The 23,455-nt window shown below is 41.9% G+C and overlaps 1 protein-coding gene across 1 annotated transcript; it reads right to left on the bottom strand.

The window, feature by feature from the left end:
* Nucleotides 1-419: 419 nt before the first annotated feature.
* On the bottom strand, nucleotides 420-21,987 carry tubgcp3 (tubulin gamma complex component 3). Its single transcript, XM_073462668.1, has 23 exons — nucleotides 21,829-21,987; nucleotides 20,637-20,744; nucleotides 19,606-19,673; nucleotides 19,369-19,446; nucleotides 18,590-18,798; nucleotides 15,751-15,914; nucleotides 15,437-15,549; nucleotides 13,356-13,481; nucleotides 13,175-13,243; nucleotides 12,102-12,234; nucleotides 11,799-11,965; nucleotides 9,335-9,445; nucleotides 9,031-9,139; nucleotides 7,860-8,049; nucleotides 7,593-7,728; nucleotides 7,423-7,491; nucleotides 7,172-7,307; nucleotides 6,177-6,265; nucleotides 5,566-5,697; nucleotides 5,309-5,449; nucleotides 4,274-4,390; nucleotides 4,071-4,165; nucleotides 420-2,675 (listed from the first exon to the last, which is right to left on the bottom strand). Exons 1-23 carry the CDS (start codon nucleotides 21,902-21,904, stop codon nucleotides 2,609-2,611), a joined length of 2,703 nt encoding a protein of 900 aa, XP_073318769.1. The 5' UTR covers nucleotides 21,905-21,987; the 3' UTR covers nucleotides 420-2,608.
* Between the last annotated feature and the right edge of the window lie 1,468 nt (nucleotides 21,988-23,455).

The raw sequence follows: 23,455 nt of genomic DNA, 5'->3' as shown, positions 1-23,455 counted from the left end.
CTGAGGCAATATGATTGTGATTTTGGGCTATATGAATACAATTGATATGATTTGATTCATATTCTGTGAAACATACTGTTACCTGAAGTCAAGGATAAACTTGCATGCCAGGATTCATGAGAGTGTAATACAAAACTTCTGTTGCACCCCTTTAATAATTACTTTTACTGGTTTTTACCTTTTTAATTCATCTGGTCATTTATAATCTGATGTGAAAACCTTTACAGCTCAGATGAGGAGAAAACCAACAGCAGCAGTAAATGTTCAGATTAAACTTTTGAAAACTTTGAAATAATCAAACATTATCTATGATGTCTTGCCTGTAGGTGGCAGTATGTTCAAACACATCTAACCCAGAGGCTGAGCTGTACGGTACTGATGGTCGTAAAAGGTCACACAGGCACAAACACACACAATCATTAATTAAAAAACATTTTATTAAAGAAGATGCGGGATGGATCGTTTCCCTATATTCTATACATTATGTGCTATACAATGCAGAGGACAGACAGAAACAGACGGTGTATAACCAGGTTTAGTTTCATTTCACTCTGATTCATGTTTTTCCACATATGCACATGAAGAAAGTCATTGTCAGAGAGCATTGAACTGGTCCAGCTACCATATGAAGCAACGCAACAACAAAAAAAATCACTGCAAGCATGTTTATGTGGACTTCACTTACTTTTGCGCTCTTATATAGTTAAATGTGACTTGGGGGAGCCTGATAAACAGATCGGTTTATTTTCAGAATACTTGGTGAGATCAACGCTCACAGCTGTTTATATGGGAATTATTGTATAAGTGACTTCTTCCATCTCAACAGAAAAGCATTTGACTGTGCACTACAAGGGAAATCCAGTAAATAGTTACGTCCCACTGAAGCAAAGGTTAAAATGTTTACTTCACTATTCAGGTGTTTGTATTCTCAGCGTATGTATTTAATGATACTGGAGCGGTGATTGTAAATGTAAAGCTTCTCTCAGACAGTTGAAAGCTTGGACAGATACTGTAGTTTTGGGTTTACGTCAGGATGGAAACATATTTATTGACACTTCCACACAAATCCAAAGGTTTTTATCATCTTAAACAGACACTCTGAGTGATCCGATTACCGAGAAGTGAATAATAATTTAGGGAGCCGATCAACAGCAACGGTGCTACTACACTGAACCAACTCCACGTGGATACTGCCAGCATCTTCATGAAACAAACCTCACCTAACACAACGTTTGTTTTCTTCTTTATAATGTCTTGTTTCAGAAAATACACATTCAAAGGTATAACCATTAAATTCTTTAAACACGGATTTTCATTTAGAAATATTTACATTTGAGACTGAAACATCTGGACATTTACAGACGCCATTGTTGATGCGATGTCGAGAAGAAGTGAGGTTGCTGTGGTTGTCGAGAGGATTGTTTGTTACTTTGACGTGAACGTCTCTCATATGGATGTGAAAGCACAGGTTGTAAACTGAGCAAGGAAAACACACTTAAATAAAAACTAGACTTTTAATAACATTCAGTCGGTTCTCAGTCAAGGTGAAGAATGATGTTTCTCACCAATGTAATGAAGAACAGCTATAAAATAATTAAAAAATGTCAGATTTCCAGAGGCGGAAGTGGATTGTTTTTTTTTTCCTGTATGAGTCTTCTGGTCTTCACGTCACTGGAAGCAGAATTGTCTACACCTGCGTGTGTGTGTGTAATTCAAAAATCCTATGAATGTTTGTGATTGGAGAGCTGGTCTGTTACACTAAAAAAACCCTGGGTTTCAAGGAGGAAGGAGCGGAGAGCTGGGCTTCAACCGAAATATACTGATGTGTCAATACCGACCGGAAATATCAATATCTGTCCACACCCTGAAGTGTAAATGCTTTTATATTGCACCTTAACGATAACAAACTTCCAGCAGAAACACTGTCTCTATGGAATAAGCGCACTAAAATGATCAGATTTAACCATTTTAATGACTGCCACCAATACAAAATTTAAATGATATCAATGTCGGCCCCGTATCAGTTCAACCCTGGTGAGAAGATGCGAAGCCACAGGTGCTGACGCGAAAAGATGCGTATATACACATACATACATTTTTGCATAAACTCTATGTACATACATTATGTGTGTTAGGGACTAGATTTGGCAACCAGGCTGAGAAACAAAGGTTTTTGTTTTCTCTCAATAATAAGGCATGCCATGTAAGGTGGCCCTGTGTGACCCAGTCTGACAGTCAGCAGCTTTTTATTGACCTCCTCACACTCGGCTCCGCTCTGTTTTCCAGATTGACCTCGAGTTTCGCTGAATTCTTTGCTGAATTGTCAAGCAGTCTATTTAGGGTGTTTACTCTGCATGTCACGACTAGCTCTGAAAGTTTGATTTACTGAACTTCCCGCGCGGCCGACTTCGCTGGAGCCGTCTGCTGTGATGTCATCACTTGGCGACCGCGGCTTCTGCGACGCCCAGAGCGTGTTTTTCGGAAAACATTGCTGGATCGCCCCCTCCAAGGCATGACATCATCTGGACATGAAGTGCGCTGGCTGGGCCCCGTCTTGGTGATGTCATACCCCGTGCTCCGACGAGTGGAAGCTGTCGATGCAGTCGTGTCAGATGTTTGACAGTCGTCGCCCGCGGTTGGCGCCTAGTGAGGCTCGCAGCCTCGGCTCTCTTGCTCTGAGAAAACAACGAGTAAGAAAACATTCAATTACAAAATGATGTTTCAAGAATGATTTTCATACTCATAATGAATTTAGATTATTATTTCATGAACTCTCTCATCTGAAGAGAATTAAACCCAGTGTAAAAAGTGGCATATAATATTTGATACACATAAAAAAGGGTTATCTAATTGAAAAACTATGCTGAGTTTGATAATTATATCTTTTTTTTCCTGTCCTTTTAAAGATCCATAGCTCTCCTCCAAGTTTTACATGAACTTAATAAGCCAACAGTATTAGACCTGTTCGTGACCTTTCCTAATTGCCAGCAAAGCAAAACCGGCTGGTGGTCAAAGACACAAATGAGTGAACATCGATGTAAACCAAAGACAATAGATCACCAATTTAAATTATTTACAATACAACTTCATGAATCACACAGTGCGTTCCTGAATGTAAACAGAGCTTTTGTTTTTTTTCCTTTTTACAAGAAAACTCAACAGGTTTAAAGGTTTTCATGAGGTCTGAATGAAAGTATCTCATATCAGAACTGCGTGAATTAAACAAAACCTAATATATTAAAAAAACTGTTAATATATTGTGCTAAAATATCTGTGACAGGCTATTATAAGTTTATCGTTCCCATTTAAATGAAATTCTCACAACTATAGTAACTCACTCCTGCCCACGAGATGGAGACAAACAGACTGAGATTACTCTGAGCAGCATACAAGGGAATAAATTACAATAGAGTAGATCTGTGTATATTTATCACTTCCCTCTAAATGTGTGAGTAACTGGTGAGATCTGTCATTAGTCTGTTTTTTGAAATAAAGTCATAAAGAATGTAAGCAGTGGCTGTGGCCCTTCAGCCTCAGCTGGCTGCTGGCTCTCCTGGCATCTTGTTGTTCATAACAAAAACGGTTTACACACGCTTTACTGAAATTTCTCACGCTGTTTCTGTTGTTGCATCTTCTCCATCTCACACTTGTGAAATTCACACCTGGACTGTTGCTGGATATTAAAATGTGTCTTGCACAGCCCACAGGAGGCATATCAATTCACTCACAGGGACACGAGGCGCTTCAAAATCACTAAAAGCAAGCCATGTGATCTGGTCTGCAACAAGTTTGTACAAGATCCGTCATTTAATCAAGTATAAATCTGAAAATCTGAAAGTAAAACACTGTTTTTAAAATAAGGGGACAATTACACTCTGGGGGGAAAAAAGAAGAAGCTTAGATCATGATCAGGAGAGCCATGGAGATCATTCTTATCTCATTAACAGCTTTTTTTGGGATAAGACACAAATGACAGGGGTATAATGAGATTATTTCTGAGTGATTGTTTAGGAAGCTGTCTAATTCAGTTGTTTTGGTTCCTGTGCTGCCTGCAGCTCTGAGAGACAAACCTGTAGTGTTCATTGAAGTCCAGTCTGAAGCTGAGGAAGCGCAGACTCTCATCCGAACTGGTCATCAGCAACACCAAGAACTGCTGGACGATGCTCTGAAAGAAGCAGAGGGAGGCGTGAAAAGACTAAGATACTGTGAAACACCTCATGCGCCCAACGCACATGACTGTCAGCTGCTCCTGGAGGTGGGTCGGGCTGCTCACCTGGTAGAAGTGTGTGAGGATGCGGAGCTGGGAGCACATCTTTGGTATGGTGTCCTGGAACTCCTGAATCCTTCTCTTCTCCTCCGCTTCCTGCTCAGCCGTCACTCCCCACTGACCCTGAATCAACACACAGACGCGTAGTCAGACAGGATATTATCACACATTTAAGTACCATTATGTTCGTTTAGTGTTCCACTTGATTGTTTATTCTGTGACATATCTGAATTTTTATTTTGTGTTCTGTGATTATTTTCAGTCCCCAATAATAATGCCACACATTTCATTCTCAGGGTGATCCTGCTCTCATTAATGAACATCACTGACGACCGCTGCTGGACGGTTCAACCAACACGTTGCCTGGCCCACTGCAGACAAGCTCGACAGTGCCTGGCATTCAAGGGTGTCGCAACAGTTGTCTGGTGTTCCATCTTTAGTGGTGAAGCCTGTTTCGGATTTGGTCTAATCAGACACAGCGGTTCCTCTGACAGCCCTCAGACGTCTCTGGAGATGTATTGCAGTGGCGTCCAGGTGGCGTTAGGTGTAGGACCTCAGATACTAGTCATCTGCCCTGTCTGGCACTCTCGGGGCACCACCAAGAAGCCTTTTACTGGTGTTCCAATGTCGAGAGGCCAGTCTGCTAATGACTCTCTGGAGTTCATCAGCAACATCAATTTGGATACTCCCTGTCTGGATGCGGGCCAAAACCGGGTCAGCTTACGTCGGTTGACTATTTAAAATGGCCACATGGTAAACTCACTCATTATCCAGTGCCTTTTATAGCCCCCAAACAAACATTTTTGCTCAAGAACAGCTCCCATTATATCTGTGTGAGTTCGTCATTCAAGTTACAGCCTCACAACTGAGCTGAAGGGGTTCCACGAACAAACAGAACCATTTTTCATAACTCAGATACACATGACTCCATGAGTAAGACCACTGAAGCAACAAATATACTGTTGGGCAAAATATATGCCCCCATATCCCAACATCCCTAACTAATTCTGAGTGGTGTATGACGTTCATCTGTATTCCTACCTCCTCCTCTCTCTGTTGCTTCTTCTCTTCGTACTGCAGTCGGAGAGTGAGCTCCTCCAGTGCCGAGCGGTACAGGGAGTCCTGGGCGCTCTGGAACTCGATGATCTGGTCAAATATGGCCCTCAGCTGGTTCAAAAGAGACTGGACGGACATACAGGAAAGGAGGTCAAGGAAGTGTGTGTAGAAATCTCATTTTTCCTAGAAGGTTATCACCGTGTGTGTGTGTGTGTGTGTGTGTGTGTGTGTGCGTGTGTTACCCTGCTGTTACTGTCTAGCAGGCATCTGGAGATGATGGTGTCTAGGAAGACGTCGTGTGCAGCGATGATGTGGTCGAGGTCCTGAGCCTGCTGCACTTTGTTCCATAGCTCGTCCCAGGAGCACTCCAGCACCTGTGCACACATAAACACAAACACACACTTTACCAAAGCTATATGGGAAATTACATTGTCCTTTTATTAAAAATCAGATACCATACAGTCACTGTGGTCCACGTCTGATATCATGCTGGCGCCTCTCAGTCCACAGTCAATATGTTTTTCTATAATTCTTATCATTATTTCATCAGCTGTCTGAGCAGAGGAATCTTTTATTTACTGACTTTACTTGACAGTAAAACCTGCAGTTAAAAACTGCTGTCTCATCTAAAACAACTCCATTAGTTTGACTTTCACTGGTTTGGACTTGAACCAGCAACCTTCTAAAATGGAGTTAACCTCACACACTTCAGGGCTCCTGTTGATCCTGTAAATCAGAGTCATGCAGTGTTGCATTTCACTGACGCAGCAGAACGCCTCCTGCAGTAATTACTACTGTTTTAAACTGTTGTTTTACGGGCCTGTAATGGTAGCAGCACCGCTAATGGACTGACCTCAAAGGTGATGTAGTACTGCATCTGGTGGATGAAATGGACCATCTCGGAGGCCAGGATGTGACACTGATGCAGAACGCCGGACAACTCTGAAGGGTAAAAAGCACAACGTTCGTACAGCTTTTTAAGAGTAAAACCCAAGAACTTTCAAGGTATCTAAACCAAAGATTTCCAGAGGGTTCTTCAGTTGAAGAACTGAACTGAAGAAGCCTCTTGGATGAGCGGTGAAACATCTTCAAGGAAGTCCAGTTGCCTACGATACAGCACTTCGTAGAACATAAAGATATATACTGTTTATGAGCTGCCCTCTTCCAGCACACAATGTCTCCACCTAGTGGTGGCTGTATTTTCAATTCCACTGGGAATTTTGAGTTTGCGTTTTGACCCTTTGAGGTTATGATAGGTACATCCCATTTCAACGAAATTGCACCGATGTTTCCCTCACTTGGGTTTTAGTCCTTCTACCGAGGATTCGTGGAGCGGAGCGAGGAATACATGGTAAGAGAGAGGAAACGAGTATGTCTTTAGAGAAATGAGAGGTCTTTAAATATCTTTAAAGCGGACGGCGAACAGTTTTGCTGGATGATCACTTTTTGTCCAAAGGCTGATCTCTGGAGAACCTCGAACAGATTCAGGAATTGTAAAAAGAAGAATTATGATACTTGGGTTAATACATTTTTTCCCACCCCTCGTTAGTGGCGTTTTAATCACTACAAAAATAAATGCAACAATAAACAAGAACATCAGAACATTAAGAAGAATGAAAATTAAACTTGCACAATAACATTACTATCGTGTTCATAATAATGAAGTGTGAGGAAACGAGCACTTTTATTCTTTCTGTATTTAAATCTATAATAAAATAAAGTCTTCTACACAATTAACCAACTTTAATCAAGCTGTCACGACCACATCTTTAAATGCGTAGAATGAATGACACCACAAGATCATTAAAAATGGTGTGTGTGTGTGCGTGTGTGTGTGTGTTTATGTACCAGGCATGGTTTTGAGCAGCTTGGCATTACACATCTGTCCCTTCCAGATGTCAGTCAGTGTGTACTCCATCCTCTTGGCCCGCCACAGGAAATTAAACACCCGCAGGTAGTGGCCCATACACTCCCTTGTAAACACCTGAAACACACACACACACACACAGAGGTATATTTATATATGAAAACAAAAGCGACTACTCTGCAGAGATAGAAACATACATACTGAAATATACTATACTGAAAAAGTGTGTTACCGTAGCAATGGGTCCATCAACATGGTAGTCCAGACTGAACACGTCCCAGCCTGTGTCCCCAGGAGACACCTGGGGCAAACAGAAGGTTAGGACATGCTGAGGTCAGACCTGCGGCAAAGCAATCCCTCATTTACACACACACACAAACACACACAAGCGCACAACACTACCTCTAGCAGGCGCACATCCAGCCTCTTGAGGATCTCTGCGTTGTCAAACTGGGCGTTTGTGGCTCTGACTGCAGTCTCCAAGATACCAGTCAGGTTGTGTTGGTACAAGGTGGTGGCGGGACGTGCTAACTCCGGTCTGGGACAGAATAATTGGGACAACATACGATTAATATTGTACTGCTATAATTCTGCTTTAGACATGCAATGTAGCAGACCACTGGGAAGTGTAATAAAAGAGAGAATATATTCAACGTGTGTGTTGCTTACTTCAGCAGGTCCATGAGGTGTCTGATGAAGTCTCCCTGGCCCAGCAGCAGGTATCTCCTCATGGCCTGCAGGTGCTCCAGCAGCAGGTAGTTGCGGTTGAGAACGTCCAACAGGTATTTGCTGGTGTCGAAGTAGGCAGCGTCGATCTTCTCCTGAAACGCCCCCTCCAGGTCGGACAGCAGCTCCGCAGCTACCACAGAGACACAGAGGATATTTATCGGGGTCTGAAGGGAGTTCAGACAGGGACAATTCATTTTTTTAAGAGATACAACAGTTATTATTGTACCATTATGGTTCTTTGTCGATATTAATCTAAAACTGGTAAAACTTTTTCCTTTATAAAAGTTTGTATTTGAATGTATGCATGGATGCAAAGTTCATGGGATTTGGAGGTGAAGGGCATTTTGTATATCATATTTTATTATTTTTTATCGAATATTTGGAACTTTTCAGTGTGTGTGTGTGTTTTTCCCTTTTTTTCTTGTCCTTGTCACTATGTTGCCTTATATCTTGAAAAATAAAGTTATATAAAAACATAGTTGCACTTCTATTACAGCACACAACATTCTGTGTCAAAACCTTTTTTGTTTAACTGTTCGATTGTCTGATTGATGAAAAAAGAAAAGCAGGAAAGTGCTTAAAAAAGGAAACTGCAATCGAGCTCAACCACACCGTCCTCCTCTCCTGATCCAACCAGACCTCTCGTTGCTGGACGTTAAGTGAGCAGAGAGCGTGATGCCCTTCAGCAGATACAGTAACAGCTACAGATCAAACGAAGTCCTGCAGACTGAATCGATAGAATACGGTTAAGTATGCCTCTTTCCTCTTCGTCGTCAAACGGAGAGGACGAGGCCAGTGAGCGGTAAGAGCATTGATCACTGCCAGTCCACTAGCCTACGTCAATATACCAATATCAATACGCTGAGGACGAAACAAAAAGGAGGCGTCTTATTGGACAATGATGTCATGAGTGTGCCTGATTTAAAAACACTAAAAAAGAAAGAAGACAAAACCATAAAGCCATTGACTTTTACATATTCAGCATATTGTAGTGTGCTGTTGCTTCTTCTGAATATTATGTGCACTTTGGACTGATCATTACTAAAGATAACTTCCCCCTCAAACTCATCCAATCCTGAGCTGTATATGAGAATGTGAGAGATAAACTTACCATCTTTGGGCGTGTCTGCGGACTTGGATGCTGCCGTGATTTTGCCTGGCGGTGTTCTGTCATGACAGACCTGATGCAGGAAGTTGATGGACTTCCCGATCAGCAGAACCTAAAATAGAAAAAGAGAAAACTTAAGCTAAACAGCAGCCTGGAGATAACAGCTGGCTGTAATGACCACACAAAAAGACGTTTCTGTGTTCTGCTGTTGTTAATGGGTGTGTCAACAGGCCGATAGCTGGAGGTGTGTGGCAAAAAGCCATTTGTATTGTAACAGATAAAGACGTGTGTGTGTGGGTATCTATACCTTGCGGGCCTGGTCCATGGTGATGAACGTGGGGATCATTGACTTCCTGAGGGAGTACTTGTCATGCCACAGACGATCTGTCTTCACATTGGGATCCGATGCTACGAAAAACTGCGCGCACACACATACACACGCACACACACTTTAATACCCCTTTGAAGACCCAATGGAGAGTCTGAATAAAACAAACAAATAAAATATATCGCCAAAATCACACTATCCTGGCCAGAAACTGTAAAAACTGAAATTATTGGCGGATTTCCAACAGACCTTGAACTAATCAACAAATCATATTCACACTTCCGTCAAGAAAAATAACCAAATCTAAGCTTAATTATTGAGCTCATCATTCATCAAAATGTCTCTATTACCTCTGACAAGGAGGTTATGTCTGTTGGTTTGTCAGCAGGATTACACAAAAACCACTGCACAAGTTTCAACAAGACTTGGAATAGATTGAGGACGGGTCTTGGCCCAGAGTAAACCCCATTCATTTTTGATGCAGATCCAGATAAAGGGATTGATCCAGGACTTTTGCTCCCTTTCTTTAACATTGCGAGATTTGCGTTTTTCCAACATTATCATTGACGTGGATCAAAATAAAAAATCTGGTTCTAGTGGATCTAAATATGTTTTTAAATTAAAGGAGACTGTTGGGCCTTGGTGGAGGTATGCACTCATCTGAGTGTCATTCTAGTTCTACTACGGCCAAATATAAAGTGTTTGCACGAGGCAGATTCTGTAGAAAAAAATGTAATTCTGCGCTCCTCAGCACAACTGGGAAGCTCTGAATGACTACACTGAGACATACAGTCACAAGACAACAATTCACAAAAAGACACTATAGATGTATCATAATCATTAAAGTCAGCTAATGGCAGGAGGAGGAGCCAGATTTTATCCCAATATTGGTAACACTTGTGGGCAGTATTGGAGAGAACTGCAACCTACTTGTTAGTGGGTAGCCTGTTGCTTCAAGGTTACCTTCCATCAACCTAGCCTCGCTCACCAATTATGCCTTTTCACCACAGTTATGGCAGCCTCGACGATAACCAGTGTTACGATGGCTTGTGCTGACTGCACCAACAACGTACAGCTGGAACAGTCGGAGGTTACTAAAAAAAAAGCCGAGCCAGGACTTTTCAGGTTGCTGGAAAGATGAGTCAGCATCGACTAACTGTCTCTGGTCCCTTGCTCGTGCGAGGTAATGATAACATGTACAGTAGGTTTACATCAAGGAACAGCTGACTGTAAGGGATATAGTTCTGTGGATAATCTGCTGAGAGCGGGTGGCATTCATCCTACCAGAGTCGGCACTGCTATTAGTCTAGAAGTAAAGACAGGTGTTTGAAGCAGATTTGACACCAGGGATGCAACACTCGGCAGGTGATTACAGAGCCTGCTAGACTTACAGTTAATGCTGGTAATACAGGAAATAAGGCAGAATATCCAGCTGATAGCTTTGTTTACAACATTGAGACCGTTTCCTTCCCTTGCGTCTTTTTTTTATTAAATCAATCTCTCCTAAACATATAAATCACAATAATCTAATTATCATCTCCAGCTCTGATGATGGGGAAACGTCTCAGCAAGCACCTTACACAGTCTTACAAAACAAAACACAGAAGATAATTACTACTGCATCCTGTCATCCTTACTCACACTGGCCACAACAAATATTATCAATAATAGGTATCCTGTTCCAGTTAATACATTGTCTACTATAAGTCCTAATGATCAGCATGTCACTGAAAACGCAGCCCTAATAAGTATAAGACCCTCAAATTTGACTTTATTAATATTAGATCACGGTCCACTGATGCCTCACTGTCTGCCTAAAGCCTTCAATGGAACGTGCATGGCAGAATCAAAACTGGAAGCTTTCTACCTGACATGGGAGTGAACTGAATTAAGCAGTCTCAGACTAGTACACATTTTAGTGCCTGCTGTATCTCGGTACAAGCTTAACACCTTATTTTTTACTCCACAATTATAGGTGTTGTTTATTGTGAATGTTTTTATATGTGATCTCCAGGGTGATGTCCCTCCTGAAAGGTGCAATAACTTTGTCTGTGATCTTAAACACAAGCACTTAAGACCGGAGTGCAGCGATGATGAATGGTTAATGCTGGACACATAAACAGTGTGTGTGAGAAAGAAACACAAAGAGAAGAAGGGCAGGGAGAAGTAGAGGAGAAACATCCATCACCGGGCTCTCCATTACACCCCTCTCATCCCTCCTCATTTAAAAAGCTGTCCTGCCTCTCTATTTCTTTCTTTATTTCTCTCCTCTCAGTAACGTTCCCTCTCATTGGGGTCAAACGTCAGAGCAGTGGGATGGAACAATGTTCCAGAAATGACCGGCAATTTCCTGCTGGACCTTCTGGGAAGCAGGGTGCAACTCTCTAATTAAACATCCAACACATTACACCGTATTAAGGGCGGATTACAGATGTGTGTGTACCTCGTGGTAGGTATCCTCCAGCTCTCCGTCATAGATCCACCTATACAGGAAGTTGAGGATGGGGTTTGACACCAGGCTGAGGATGTGATGAACGAGCGCTCTCATCTGTGGGTCTCCCGTTTTCCCGTAAGAATGGACCGCCGAAGCCAACTCGCCTCCTTTACGACCTGATCGCAAACAAACAAGCAAGAGTGGAACTAATGATTAGGGGACGTCCTATTCAACGAAGACTACGTTAAACATAGTGTGTCGACCCACCTCTCCAAAAACAAACACACGTACACACACACACTCCCAACCCACCTTGGCAGAAGTCAACAAGAGCGGCCAGTGTTTTGAGTCGGACTTTGGGGTCGTACATCCAGACCAGAAGCCTTCTGAGAGTCAGACTCCCCTCTGTGCACACGTTCACACCCTGATCATCCTCCACCTGCAACTGCAGACACATGGGTATCAGTTTATCTGAAATTAGCCTATTACAATAACTACTTTTGTTCTGATGATATATTGTTCTAGAAAGAACTGCGATAAACCATATTATTGTCATTTTAAGACCATTTTATGCCATTGATAACAATAATATAATAGCACAATAATGCAAGAACACCCATTCAAAGAGCTGTCAACTTCAAATTCTTAAGAGTATCATATCAAAATATCCTAAAAAATATATTTTATAATTTTTTACTATTTTTAATCTAAATTAGAACACACAACTAAACAATAAATAAAATGGACTCTTGAAGTCATGTACATAGATCAATTAGCAGTGATGGTGATGATGTAACTTTTCCTTTAAGTTACCTGTACTTTCCTTGAGTATTTCCATTTTCTGCTACAATTACTGTCCTTTTTAACCCTTCTACATTTATTTGATAACCTTTAGTTATTAGTTACTTTGCAGACTGCATACGTCATCAGAGCCAAAGTAGTCAATTTTTTAATTAATTAATTTTATCAGCACATAGAAAAGTAAAAAAAAAAACAAAAACACTTTTACTAGTACTCTTTAAACTTAGGTACATTTAATACCAGGTACTGCACAACTTGTCCTCGGGGTCTGCTTGTATGAGTGACCTTCACTTTTATCAAAGTGCTATTTTAACATGAACGCTCACTTTACTTTTACTCAAGTACAACTTTTGGGTACGGTCAATAAGTTGATAGGATATATATGGTAAGTTGATGAAGTAATCATTGTGACAGGCCTGTTTTCAGAAGACTGTATCTTTCACCACATTTGCAGAGTTCTTTGGTTATGTATTATTTTTTTCAATAGCATTTTCATTATCCAACTCCTTTTTTATTCTTTGAACTTCTGAACGCTATTCATCTCTGTACGCATTCATCTGTTCGGCACTGTTTGCTCTGCGTACCTGTGAGTGGAGGACAGACAGTAGCCTGTAATACTCCTTCAGCTCCTGGTGGAGCGAGGCACAGAAGCTCTAATGGGAGGAGGAGAGAGAGGACACAGAGGGGACAGTGTTGGGAAGGATTCAAAACAAAACAAAACAAACTTCAGAAGATAATGAATACATGTGGCAAACTCAGACACACCTGTCCGACCAGTCCGAAGGCTCGGTCCAGGCTCCTGGCGTCGGTGTACTTCCTGACTTTGTTGTGGAGCCAGCCGAGCTCGGCTAGTCTGCTGCTGGTGTCTCTCAGGGACTTGCACAGCACCACCTGGTGAGGCACGGCACACATTACATACAACACACACATCAATCAGCCACACATTAAAACCACTGACATGTGATGTGAGTAACACCGTGCTTCTCGTTACAATGTAATGTTCTGTTGGGAAATCTTGGGTCCTGGCATTCATGTGGACGTCACTTGACATGCAACACCTATTGTGGACCAAGAACTTGTCCTGGCAGGACAATGAGCCCCGCCACACCACAAAAACTGCTCAGGAACGGCTTGAGGAACACAACAAAGAGTTCAAGGCGTTAACCAGTCCTCCAAATTCCCTAGATCCCAATGTGATCGAGCATCTTGTGGGACGTGCCGGAACAAGTCTGATCCATGGAGCCCCCACACCCCCAACATACAGGACCCAAAGGATCGGAGCCCCCGACACGCCCGAGGTCTTATGACAATGCCTCGACAGGTCAGAGCTGTTTTGGCTGCACAACAGGAAACCACACAATATGAAGTAGGCGGTTTTACTGTTGTGACTGACCGGTGTACATCCACAAGGCTCTACATCCTGCCTTTGTTTATTCATCTTGAGTTAATCAGGAAATGTATAAACTGTAATGACACATAGTGGAAATGATGCGTATGATATTGACTGTCCCGATCCAAGCGCATTAATATTGAGGCTATGTAATCCAGCCGTTCTGAAAGCTCTGAAAGAGTTACTACACGCAGCCTTGCAGCAACAGATTTGTTTTCAAGCTGCGGAGGAGTTCACGTTTAATGACGCATTAAATTTTCATCTGTTTAACAAAACCTCTTATCCAGAGAGCTTTACACAGAGGAGTTAAGTGGCCAGAGACAAATTCAAAATATCCCCATCCTTGACTCATTTTATCTCTGGTCTCACCGGCTCCTTCTCCATCAAGACGGTGACAGCAGATTGACCACGAGTCTATGTTTAGCACCACTGAGAGAATAAGGGACAGGTTACATCTGAGGCCTTCCTATCGATAATATGAGAGAGCGGGAGGAGGACGAGCACAAAGGAGTAAAAGGAATTCACAGAAAAGAGAGGTCGATGTGGCTCGGAGCCAAAGAGCTTCATATTGATCTGTTGAATCGTTCTTTTTAAGTCCAATCACCAACAATAGTCTTGATATCATATCATCTGCACTTGAAATGTGGCGACCATTACTTCAACTGTGCCTAAAAGGAAAATCTGTCGAACACTGAACAGGCTCTTGTCCAAAGAAGACAGTGAACAGCTGCTTTCAGTGTTGGATATGGTCAGATTAAAATAAAAACTGCTTTTAGATTGAGATGATCAGATTCTCCCCGTCTGAAAAATGTGGCGGAATAAACTGCAAGTTGTGTTTTTGAAATCTGAAAGAAAGAAAGAAAAGAAAATATGGGGAAACACCCGCCAGCCCCTCCAGTAGAAGAAAAAAAAAAAAGAATAGTTCTATTAATCAAGCAAAATGTCCCTGTTCCAGATTTCCAAGTGGAAACAGACAACCTTTCTGCTTAACCTTATGATTATGAAGTAATTATTGACTGTATAGTGTAATTGTGACTGGAATCTGCATTAAGATTGGTTCCCTGTTAGCCTAGCTTTCACTGAGCAATGTTGTCTGCCACTGGGCTTGGTTTATGGCACAAAGGAAGCCACTGAGCACAAAAACAGGAAGATTTGTTTTCCCCTGTAGCTATCGTAAGCTCTCCATAAGCAACAATGGAACACCACAGCTAATTGATTAATTGTCGCAGCTCTTATCTCATGCATCCCACACAACGGTTTCTTTTGTCACACTTGAACCTCTTTGTTCATCTCATGGTTCGCACTGTAGCGATTGTTCTGGGATGATGATGATGATGATGATGATGATGTTGGTGGTCCTGTAATGTGGCGTGAGGTTATTCTTGGTAATGTGCGTGACCCGCTGAACTGATGAGTCTCTTAAAAGCTTTACCGGCACAGAGGCAGGTTCGGGTACCTTGCTGTCTATTTTGTAGCAGTTATCCGGGCCGCTCATCTTGATGAACTTGCCATCGATTCCCTGAAAGACGTAGAGGATGTCCCGCACCAGCGCCGTCTCGCTCACCTCCCCTACACCGACAGAGGACAAGAGGACAGAGACATTAGGAAAACAGTCAATACTCTCAGTAAGAAATAAAAACATTGGATTTCAGATTATAATACTTTTTTGGAACTCAACTACCATTTAGACAAACCACGACTCATTAATGGTGTTCTGGTCAGGGTGTAATGCCATAAAGTCATTCTGCGTCTACACAACATGTCTCTCACCGTCTTTCCGAGGACGGACCACTCTGGCGGAGGGAACTGGGGGTCCGAGCGGTGGTCGAGTGTTGGGCAGGGCCAGAGCTGAAGGGGAGCAGCTTACAGGAAGAGTCCAAGCCAGCCGAGAGCCCAAAGGCTGCCCGCCTCCTGCTGCAGACTGAGGGGGCTGACTGAAACACACAGATAAGTGAAGTGTTGCTCAACAGCCAGATCTTATTCATGCTAACAAATACGAGACTTGTTCTGATTTGAAGGTATCTTGAATGAAGGCATCATCCAATCATGTTGTGCGAAACGGACATCACATCACGACTCAAGAGAATGGCGGCCCTGTTGATGGTTTAGGTTTGACATTACAATGTTTTATATGACAAAGGACACTAAATTATAAAGACAATGTGACAAAGGTGGCTTGGGATGAGTGACCTTGATTGCTCCCATAGACAGAATGCTGAATATGTGGGATTTACTGATGGGGACCTGAAGCCGTTATATCCATCTGAGCCGTCTTCAGATCCACCAGGCTACTGTTTTAACGTATTAATACATCATTATGGACCAGACTGGAGCACCAGGACAGTCAGGTGACCCGGTGAATGCAAGATATCGGGAAAAAAAAATTGACATTGCAATATTTTTCTTTTCTGCAATATATATTGCGATATCTAAAAACAAATACAGGAATTATATTATTATAAAATATTACTACATAGAAAAAAAATAGCTCCGTCAAACCGTACAAAACAATAATGCAAATAGCAAGTAGCAATGCAATATACGTGCCCAAATACCAGCAATCAACAACAAAGAGTGTGGGTGTGAGTGTGTGTGTGTGAAAGACTTGAGGATGAATCTACTTGGTAAACAGTCCGTTTTGTTTTCCCCACAACCCCTGACAGGTTTAGTTCCAATCCAGTTCACAACCACAAAAACAAGACAACTCAAAAGGCCGCTCCGGTTTTACTGCAGATCCTCCAAAATACTTTGGCTAAACTCCTCAGTAAAGCGAAATTGGAAAACACACATCAAGTGCTTTAAGTGGCAGAGCTTTCAAATTCAATTTGCACTTTTCTCGCACTTCTCACAAGCTGCCGATCTCTTTTCTGCCCTCTCCAGATCAGGTTCTCTTGGAGATTTAATAAAGTGCACTACCTGGGGACGCTACGTGATGGTTCCATTTCTGTTATCGCCTGCCCGCTCTTCTCCGTGTCTCCTTCTGTCTGTCGCCTCGTTTGTGTGACACGCTAAAAGTACCAACGGTGTGTAAGGACGCACACACACCAGCGGGGTCGGACTGGCCACCGGACACGGTCGGTCCAACAGTCCTGCCTGGCTGCTCTGTGGACCACTTATGTCGCTGTGAGCAACCACTGACCCGCGTGCCAACATGTGAATAAAGAGAGTAACAGTACTTCAAGCACTACACATCCACCAGATTATTATTACTAATCCTCCTCCTGAGACGGACACAGAGTCGAGGCTTTATTTCCTTTTTCTTAATGAGCTGACTACAATGAAAGAGACTTTACAACGTGATCTGATGCAGAGGGTAAACCTGGTGTATCTCTCCTCTACTGATCAAACAACACCAAGGGCTCAGGGACACACTGGAGAGCCTGGACGTCACTCACTAACAACAAACTCTGTGTACCGAAAAACTCTCACATCGAGAGTAAATCACATCAGTATGTTAGATCATAGAAAATGAGAACCGTGGGAGTTTTCCTTTTGTATCAAGCAGCTAAACAGCTGTAGCACGGGTGATTAAAACTGCCCAGAACATCACTGGTACCCATCTGCAGCGCATCAGCGATACTGGTGAGGTGTCTGCAAAGCCCAAAGGACACTACAAGACAACACCCAGCCCAGCCCGTCTGTTCACACTGCTGCTATCTGGCAAAAGATACAGAAGTATCCACTGCTGTACCACCAGACTACAGAGCAGCTTCACTCCTCAGGCTGTGAAGCTCCTGAACTCATCCTCAACACTCCACCACAGAGAGTGTATTTTTGTGACTTGATTATTATAGTATTATAGTTTATTTGAGTGTGTGTAGCTTCAGGAATAACAACAGAAATGCCCCAATATAATCTTGTGTTGCATAATGACTATTAAATTAAATCTTAAATCACTCAGCACAGAAAATAAACTCATTAAAAGAGAAGTCGGACAAATGTCTTTGCTTAATCAGAGCACCATACTGTAGAGTTTCTGGAGGGTACATTTTAATACAGCCATAAGATCGTTTGTTATGTTTGGACTGGAGTGAGGATTTGCCCTTTCACAACTAAAAGGAGAGCCCAGACAGCTCAGTGGTCATTTGTGTCTGAAGGACTCCTGCATTATTAATACAGATAAATGGAATTAAATGGCCTTCTGATGCCTCATAAAACAGATTTAGACGAGGTCAGACTGAGAACTCAGTTTCTGGTGCTAATTGATGCTTCCTTTATCGGCCTCTGAGTGTTTTTACAGGACGAGCATCAGATAAATAACCCTGTTCTCCCCGGAGCCTGGAGCTGCTTAAACACAGCTGACACGTGGGACTCGCTCATGAAAATGGACGTGGGTTCTCTTCTCATGTAATGTGTAAATGTTAGTTTGTGGTGCTGTTGTATTGTAAGGTCAACGTTATTTTGACCTCCTACTGTGTATGTATATGCGGGACAGGTATCAATCAAGGCGTGATGTTAGCTTGTAGCTGAAGGAAGTTTATCCATTAAGGTGCATTATAAAATGCATTAAGATGTGAGGCACATTATCTGATAGACAATGGTACAAACATTAAAAATAAATAAGGTCAAAACTGTTTCTTCAGCAGGTTTGTCTTGCTGTCATGCTCACCCAGCCAGCAGCGACTGCGGCGTTGCTGTGGGTCCGTTCAGGGTGTAGACTCCCAGGCTGGAGATGCCACTGGTCCCCACGCTGGCTGACAGAGCTGCACTCCTCTCTCCGTAGCCCAGGGCCAGGCTCTGGGGCCGGGTGCAGTAGAATGGGGTGGAGTGGGCGTCCCTGGGGAGGGCTTGGGCAAAAAGTGCCCCATAGTTTCCAACCTGGGAAGGACATGGACTTTTATTATTGTTAAGTCCTTGACAGATGTTAGTTTATTGAAGTACTGTTGATTATTGATCAATTTTGCGAATGATAAATAAACTCTATTAAACCGTACAGAGCTGTTGTCTGTGATCATTTATGCATTTGGGTTGTGTTAACAGCTGGTATTGACTGTCTGTGCTCACATTAATTGCCTTTAATGTTTTCTTTAATGATAAATATTTAATAAATGTTTACATTTACAAGTGAATATCTGTTTCTGAGTCCGTTTTCCGTACGCTTACTGGCCTCTGATTCCAGGGTGGTGCCCTGTAATTATGAATTTATTTTAATAATTGTTGTTATTATTCATCATTAATTGCTAATAACCAACCCTGCCCCTTCTCAGAAACTAAGTCTAATCAAGATATGAATAAGGGCTGCCCACTAAGAGTGGACTAAAGTTTAGAAAAGAGTCTCAGCCCGCCAAGTTTTCATTAGTCATGTCACGCCATGTAAATGAGACTGAATGCAAAACGAATCGCAAGCTTCTGACTGTCAGTGTGTGTGTGTGTGTGTGTGTCCCTCACTCTGCTGGACGGTTTGCGTGGGTCTTCAGAGAGGCTGAGCAGCAAGTAGAGAACAGACCAGCGATGCTTCAGAACACTCTGTCAGACAGATACACAACATCAGCTAAACACAGTCACAGCGTGTTAGGGACACTGCAGCAGATTATCTGATATTAATATTAAAATAGTAATAATGTGATCAATCCAGGTTTTCTGTTCTGGTAAGAACACAATTCTGAGAGAAACCCAAATACCAACCTGTGTCTGAAGTTTTCTGTGAAGCTCTGAGAACAGAGCAGCGTCTGCTTCTCTCCTCTGCTTCAGTACTGCAAAAACAGCAAGACAAAAATCTGTCAGCTCCGATGTTTAGGTGTCAAAATTATAGTACGCGAGTCTCCTACAATATTCATAACTAATTCAACAGATGAACACACACCGAGGCTGAGAGTGCCTGTCATTCCCCGTAGGATATGTGCGGGATACGTCACCTGTTAATGGTTACCCACTAATTTAGACAACAAAATAATTACAGAATCCTTTCAACAAACAAAACTTACACCGCAAAGGGAGAGGAAATGAATTACTGAAGCTCATGAGGTTGATCTGTGCATAGAAAAGCAGACAGGTTGCACACTGCTCTGCTTGTTCTGCTCTGCAGCACAAAGAAACCTGTCACTGCACCGTGAATAAGAAGAAAAAACACCACTAGCGTCTGTATTCAAAACACCTTCATAATTTTGATGTCTTCCAGACTGTTTCAGACCTGAACAACTACAGAAATCTGCATTTCAAAGGGAAGGTGAGAGATGAGAAGAGGAGAAGAGAAATACCAGTTTTGGTAGGACATGCCACAGTTAGTAGCGAGGGCTGCAACAAATGGTATTAATGTAGCTATTTGTGTAAATATCTATCTATCTATCTATCTATCTGAAGACCGGAGATAAATGAACATTCTGCAGTGTTTTTACTTTATTTACTCCATCAAATCTCGGACCAATGTTTTCCCACTAATGGTGCAACCTTGGCTAAGATGAAGATCCACAGGGATTTGCTTTTTACGATGCAGTAAATATTTCTGACTTTTTTGTTAGAGCAAAGTTTCGCCACCGTAAAAGGTATGAGTGCACACATGGAGCTCATATACAAAACCGCCCGACAGCAACGGAGATGGGCAGATTTGGCTGATGGATTGGGGACAATGCCACAGAGATGGATAATAGAGAAATCTGGATGGATAGCAGAGTAGCCCAGTGACCTATAGTATGAACGTGTTGGCAGATAGTACTTACGTTCCTTCTTGATCTTCTCTGACACCAGGAACTCATCACGTTCAATGGTGGGAGCGTAGTTACTGCCAATCACTCGCACTGCATACTGAAACTGGTGGGCGACTTCAGCTGGAGAGCGAAAAAACAAGCGTTGACTGAAGATCAGGGTATGTAAGAAGTACTTTAAAATAATGTCATGACCGGGAGACTTTTTCTTGTGCTTTTGCTGCCATTACCTCACATTTCCCCATTCATCTGGCTTTAAACTTTAAACTTAGACACTTTGGAAAGGCTTGCAATGATGGAACAGAATGAATGTGGCTAACACTGATGAAAAAATGATAGAACTTTACAAGTGGAAAGCTTTGGTGTCTCTGATCACAGGGTTTAAGTTGCAATCACGTCAAAATAAGTGCATCACAGTGATTGTTCTCGCCTGTTTCTGATCCAACATGCTAACCTTACTCTGAGATGTCTGCAGCCAACAGGGGCCTGCCGCAGCTAGCAAGACACAAGCGCATCCGATAACCATGCAAACAGTGCACTGGTCAGCATGAGAGCTAACCGGCTAACAAGCCCAGGGTTAGATATATGAAGTAAACCGCTAACAAGTGCATCAAATCAGAGTTAACAGTGTATTAAAGTGACAGCTGTAAGTGCCATGACGCTGTTAAGCTGGATGTGCAGCATCTAGCCGAACCCACTGGCTGACAGCTAACTACGTGAGGCGGACAGAGACCCGCTACGTCCCGATGTCCAACACTGCTAAAGTGATACAAAACTCATTTTATCTCTATTCTTCACCGGTCAAATATTTAGGTGTGCGCTTGTTCACTCGCAAGGCGGTGGAGAAAATTCGGCATATATCCAAAAGACCAGCAGCTTCATTTTAGCAACACATTCCATAATTTCTTCAACCTTCCGTTATAAAAACATACCGGGGTTAGCCGGCGCATGAAATGCAAAAACTTTTGTTATTATCACAATGTGTGCTCCCTGGTGTGATAATGATAAGCCGAATTGGCCAGTAGACGATAAAGATTCAGCCAATGACTTTATGTCATGTGTAAAATTATGTACGATTAGGAATGAGAAAAGCAACGACAAAGTGCCGCTTTTTTGAATTAGGTTAGCTTTGACGTTTCCTGAATATTAGAGCATTGCACGTATCTACACTAGCGCGGATGATGCTAGCGCTAAATGATGTAGCTACCTTCGCTTTTCCCCGTGATCCTGCAGCACAGACTCTGGAGAAGGACATTGGGTGATTTCTGGTCCAGGGTCGCCATACTGTAGTGGCTAACTCTGTGTGTTTTGTCCGGTAAGTGAATAAACACCGATATATAATATGAACTAACTCCAGTCTCCTCTTACGAGCAACGCCATTTTGACAAATTGAGTCAAGCGACCACGGCGCAGAGGGAATATGACCGCATCTAGCGCCGTGTGTCCTTCAAAGTAAGAGCATAGGATTTATTATTCGTTTTGCAAACGCACATCAGAAAGGGTGAATGAATGAATGAATGAATGAATGAATGAATGAATGAATGCTTTAAAATTAGAAAGAAAGTACAAATCAATTAATAGTGTAGTCCAACGTATTTGAGTAAAGGATTACTGTAAAAGTAGCAGATAAGACTAGTCTATGATATAAAGAGGAACTGAATGGAGCATGGGCCACTGTAATATGAAAAGAAAAGAATAAGATTTTAAAATAAAGCCTATTTATGCACATAAATGCAGTTCAAACAGTGTTGGAAGAATGGGTTTTTAAAAAGAAAGTGTGTACGCTGGTCTTTCTTACATGTACCTCATGATCTGAATAATTTGTATATGTATATGTAAATGTCCTTGGGAAGGCAGAAAAAGTAAATTGAAATGTCATCAAAAATACTATAGTATGTATACTGTACTAATTTACAGTATGACCAACCTAAATAGTTAAGAAATTATTCCAAAAATTACAATAATGCCAATATGCCAACGTAAAATAGAATCAATGTCTTAAAAAAACAAAAACAAAATGACTGAAAGGCATTTAAATCCTTTCTGCATGACCATGAACTGCACATGTGTTGGGATCAAGACAAGACTCATTTGAGCAGTTGTTTTTTTTTTTGAAGGCTACAACCGGATACGGTGGCTGTAATTACAGCAGCCTTGACACTAGTGTTCCAACAGAACCCGCCGAAAACCGAACAGCGTCTCCAGGAAACAGAGGACGGACCAATGAATGAAAACACTTCCCTCCGGAAACAACGCACCGCGAACTGTAGTTCTCACCCCGCTGACCTCTCCAAACAGTCAACGTTTACAAACTGATGACTTCATGATACATTCATTACTAATCCATATTAATATTTACAGTATTAATGAGGTAATAATAGGCTACAAACTCAGAATGTATTTTTTTCATTAGTGAATAAATAAGCTGTTCTCAGAGGAAAATAAGGTCCCAGAGCATTGTTTGAAGATAGAAAGGTGGCAGGGTCCGCCACATGTAAACAAAGCAAAACAGTATGAAATCATGTTGTCCTTTAAAGTCAGTTTGTTTATTCAGGAGTGTTTGTTTATAGTTTGTTTAGGCATTTAAAAAAAATCATCCCCAAAACTACATAGTGCACCTTTAATTTATGCAGCAACAATTAATAAAGCATGTCAAGAATGAAGAAAATAATAAAATGTTTTATAATTTCTAGACATCAGTTGTCAGTTGAGGGTTAGGTAAACCTTGTGATTTTTTATTTTTGTTGTTTATGTGCTTAAATTAATTAATTAATCAATTAATTAATCAATTAAGTACAAGATGATGCGAAGTATTTATGGAACTTTTTTATTAT

Source organism: Pagrus major, chromosome 24, assembly GCF_040436345.1.
Source record: "Pagrus major chromosome 24, Pma_NU_1.0".
NCBI classification, from domain to species: Eukaryota; Metazoa; Chordata; class Actinopteri; order Spariformes; family Sparidae; genus Pagrus; species Pagrus major.
This window is presented reverse-complemented; position numbering and strand designations above follow the sequence as displayed.

Excerpts from the sequence above, each read along its gene's own strand:
- tubgcp3 (XM_073462668.1), bottom strand. The coding sequence starts at position 21,904 with ATGGCGACCCTGGACCAGAAATCACCCAATGTCCTTCTCCAGAGTCTG. Across the intron at positions 11,966-12,101 it reads TCTTGTTGACTTCTGCCAAG|GTCGTAAAGGAGGCGAGTTG; the intron begins GTGGGTTGGGAG and ends GTTTGCGATCAG. Across the intron at positions 7,492-7,592 it reads TGGATGTGCGCCTGCTAGAG|GTGTCTCCTGGGGACACAGG; the intron begins GTAGTGTTGTGC and ends TGTTTGCCCCAG.